At 37.0% G+C, this 3,826-nt stretch overlaps 1 protein-coding gene across 1 annotated transcript; it reads left to right on the forward strand.

Moving 5' to 3' along the window:
- The first annotated feature begins 2,362 nt into the window (after positions 1 to 2,362).
- Positions 2,363 to 3,310, forward strand: LOC130465646 (uncharacterized). Its single transcript, XM_056834486.1, has one exon. It carries the CDS (start codon positions 2,363 to 2,365, stop codon positions 3,308 to 3,310), a length of 948 nt encoding a protein of 315 aa, XP_056690464.1.
- Positions 3,311 to 3,826: the final 516 nt, after the last annotated feature.

Consider the following 3,826-nt stretch of genomic DNA (forward strand, 5'->3'; position numbering starts at 1 on the left):
GTAATTATAACTTTTGGTTTTTCTTTTGGTATTCAAATTTGTATGTTTTTTTGTAATAAGTAATTCAAACATAGTTTTGATATTCAAATTTGTACATTTTTTTGGGTAGAGCGTTACAGCGAAAGACAATGATATGGACGTGATTTGATTCTACGTCTTGAATTCTGCCCCTAAGTGCCAATAACTTTTCTTTTGTATAGCTTTTCTCTTTGGAACATACCCTTTGAATTCCGGCCAAAACATCGTGTTAACAAATGATTGTTGAAGTATTAAATTGACAAATTATAGCCAAACTATAAGAGAATGCACAGAGAGTGCAATTAGTTAATTTTGTTCTCTAGAGCATTTAAATTAGATAACGAGGTCTCTTCCTGTAAACTTGAGGTTGTGAATTTATTGATCTGTATGAATTTTTAGAGTGATTATATCCATAACCAAGAGTGGAATCGTAGTTACTCTTAGATAAATTTTTATCATTTCTCTTACACATGCAGGAAACTGCTTAATATTCAACCCTCGATAGTTTGGTAGATGTGTATATGTACATCAACTCTCAAACTATCAACCCTCGTATCATATGGAAGTAGCAGCAATTAATTAGTACGTATACTAGATTAACCATGTTCGATTACTATATATACTTCGCGATTGATGTATCATCAATTCATCGATCATGTATGTCTCAGAGATGAAGGCGCCATACTCCAACCACCACAAGGCCGGACTCCAGATTAAAATGCCTAGCTATGTTGATTGTCCTGTTACTGACCAAACAACTTTGAGTAGATACAATATACTACCTCTGTTTCTGAAACTTTTTTTACATTTATTATTTGCACGGACTCCAATGCAATATTTAACTACTAATATATCCAATTTTATATTTGAAAAAATTATAAAAAAATTGATATTCTGAAAATAAATAACAAAACCAATCTAATAAGATCTTACATGTAACGTTTTGATGTATGTAATAGTGAGAATTTACCGTAAAAAATTTCATACTTTGAACACATATTCCAAAACAATCGAAGGTAGTATTATATTTTCGAATTATATATCGTATATTCGTATATGGTCTATATGAGTTAGTTATGTGGACCTATTGATTAGATTCATTGGGTCCAAGGGGGTTTGGAACATTGTTGGTGTCTTTGAACATAGATAAAACACCCATCTTCTGATTTGCTGCTTTTAGCCAACAAGGGCAACGACCAAAAATAAGTTGTACGTTTAATGTAAATGTCCGTGACAGTACTCAGTAGCAAATAGCAAGTCTAGGAATTGTTGTTTACACGACCAAGCTACCGACACCATCGATTTTCTGCTACTAAAAACATGTGTTAACGTTGCTCTCTTTGTTAATTAAGCTACAAAGGTGCTTAATTGTATGTGGAGAATTCGACCACTGTGCAGTGGTTTGATTTTTTTTTTTTTTTTTTATGGTTCTACTACGAGGAGTTCCCACCGCCTTGGGCGAGGTAATCTCTCGTGGGAGTTTGCATGGGTACCTCAATGGGCAGCATCCCTCCCAATTGAGATTTTTTTCATTCCCAAGGCTCGAACCCGAGACCTTGGTTAAGGAGCAAGAGGCCCTTAACCACTCATATCAACCTCAATTGGTGTGCAGTGGCTTGATTAAGCGCGACGAAGATGGTTTATTTACAATGAGTTGGATAAAGAAATGTGATGATCAAATGGAATGAAGCAACTAATTAAACGGCTAAGAAAGCTTCTTGAAGAACTGAAATTAAGCTAACATTGAGCTAGGATTATTTTTCTAACAAAAAATTAAGTACTCCGTTCACCTCTTTACCTAAATGTTACTCAATGACAATTACGTTTTACCTTCTGTTAAATATCAGATGTCTAAAGGTCATGGAGTGTAGAGAAGGTGGGCAGCCCATCTCCTTGGTCCAAACAACAGTGCAGCATAGCCCAATCACATGAAGTGACAGCTGCACATGATCCCAGATATTCTCATTCCTAGGTTACCGTTATTTTGTCTTTTCCTAGGTTGATATGCTAATCATTAGCTGTCATTATTGTAATAGAAAGCTGGCGGCTCAACCCTAGTGGGAGCCTTAGTATTTAAGCTTGTATTACAGCTCTTGGAGTACATACAATCAATGAGAGAAAAATCTGGGTTGAACAATTGCAATACTCTTGATATTTGCTCAATGAACTAACTGATAAAATACAGTTTAGTCATCATGGTATCAGAGCTTTGGTTCGCCAAAACTCAATCTGTCAACCCATCTTGGTAAGGAAAACACAAAGATTTTGCATTTCAGCAAGTTGTTACAATAAAAATCCCATCTTTATATAGGAAAACCTAAAAATATAGTCTTTTGCTTCAGCAATGACCACCATAGATCCAACAAGCCACTTGTACCTTCACCCATCTGATGGAAGCCACTTTGCAACCATAGAGAAGCTCCAAGGATCTTCAAACTACAGATCTTGGAAGCGTTCCATGGAAATTGCATTAGCTTCAAAAAGAAAGCTTGGCTTTGTCACAGGGGCATATAAGAAGGACACTGATGATGCTGTGAAGGCTGAACATTGGGAAACTTGTAATAGCATGGTTATATCATGGATCATTGGGACTGTTTCTGAGTCAATAAAGAAATCAGTTATGTTCCTGAATAGCTCTGCTCAAATATGGAAACAGCTAGATCAAAGGCTGTCCTTGACTAATGGGTCAAGGAAATACAAGCTCAATAGAGACTTGTATGAAACCAAACAAATGGGAAAGCCCATTAGTGATTACTACACAACCATGACAGGGTTATGGGAAGAACTGGAATCACTGAATGATTTCCCCCCTATCACTAATGTAACAACAGAAATCAATGCTTTTATACAAGCTTTGACAAAACAGCAAGAAGAGCAGAAGTTGTTTCAGTTTTTGAATGGTATAGATGATCACTATGGACCTCAGAGAAGCCAACTCCTCATGATGACACCCCTCCCTTCTGTAGAAACAGCTTGTAGTTGTCTGCAACAAGAGGAATCACAGAGAGAGCTATTCATAAATGTCAAGGAGGAAGCTGAAGGTCTGGCAATGTTCAGTAAAGGAGATGACACTTCATGTTCAGCATGTGGAAAGCCAGGTCATAGCAGAGAAGTGTGTTGGTCAGTGGTTGGCTATCCAAGCTGGCATGCCAAGAACAAACCACAAACCAAGAGCACATACAAAGGAAAAGGAAGAATGCAGGGTGGTCAATCTAAATGGAACAAGGGAAAACAATCTGGTGGTAACCAGAAAATTGCAGCCAATGCTCAAGAAAGTGGCTCAAGCACATGATCTGCACCTTTTCTCACCCAACAACAGCTGGAACAACTGTTTAGAAGATTACCCCCTCCATCAAAGGGAGGATCAGATACAGATGATGAAATGGATATGAATTATTCAGGTATGGTGTCATGTTATTTTGCTGATTCTGTAAGTAGTGACTGGATAATTGACTCAGGGGCATCTAATCATATGACTGGTGATTATAATGCATTGATCTGTCCTGTTAAGAGTCAAAATAATCCACACATTAACCTACCAACTGGAGAAACATCTAGCATTTCTCATATAGGAAATGTAAAACTGAAAAGTGATCTAGAACTGAAGAAAGTATTGTTTGTTCCTGCATTCAAACATAACCTTCTATCTGTAAACAAGTTGGCTGGAGATTCAGACTGTAAAGTCAATTTTTACTCTGGATATTGTGTGATTGAGGAATGCAAAAGTAAGGCTGTAAAGGGAATAGGAAGGGCTGTAAATGGTTTGTACTATTTGGTGAATGAACCACTGGAAAACACCATTAAAAAA

Source organism: Spinacia oleracea, chromosome 1 (assembly GCF_020520425.1).
Source record: "Spinacia oleracea cultivar Varoflay chromosome 1, BTI_SOV_V1, whole genome shotgun sequence".
Taxonomy (NCBI): Eukaryota; Viridiplantae; Streptophyta; class Magnoliopsida; order Caryophyllales; family Amaranthaceae; genus Spinacia; species Spinacia oleracea.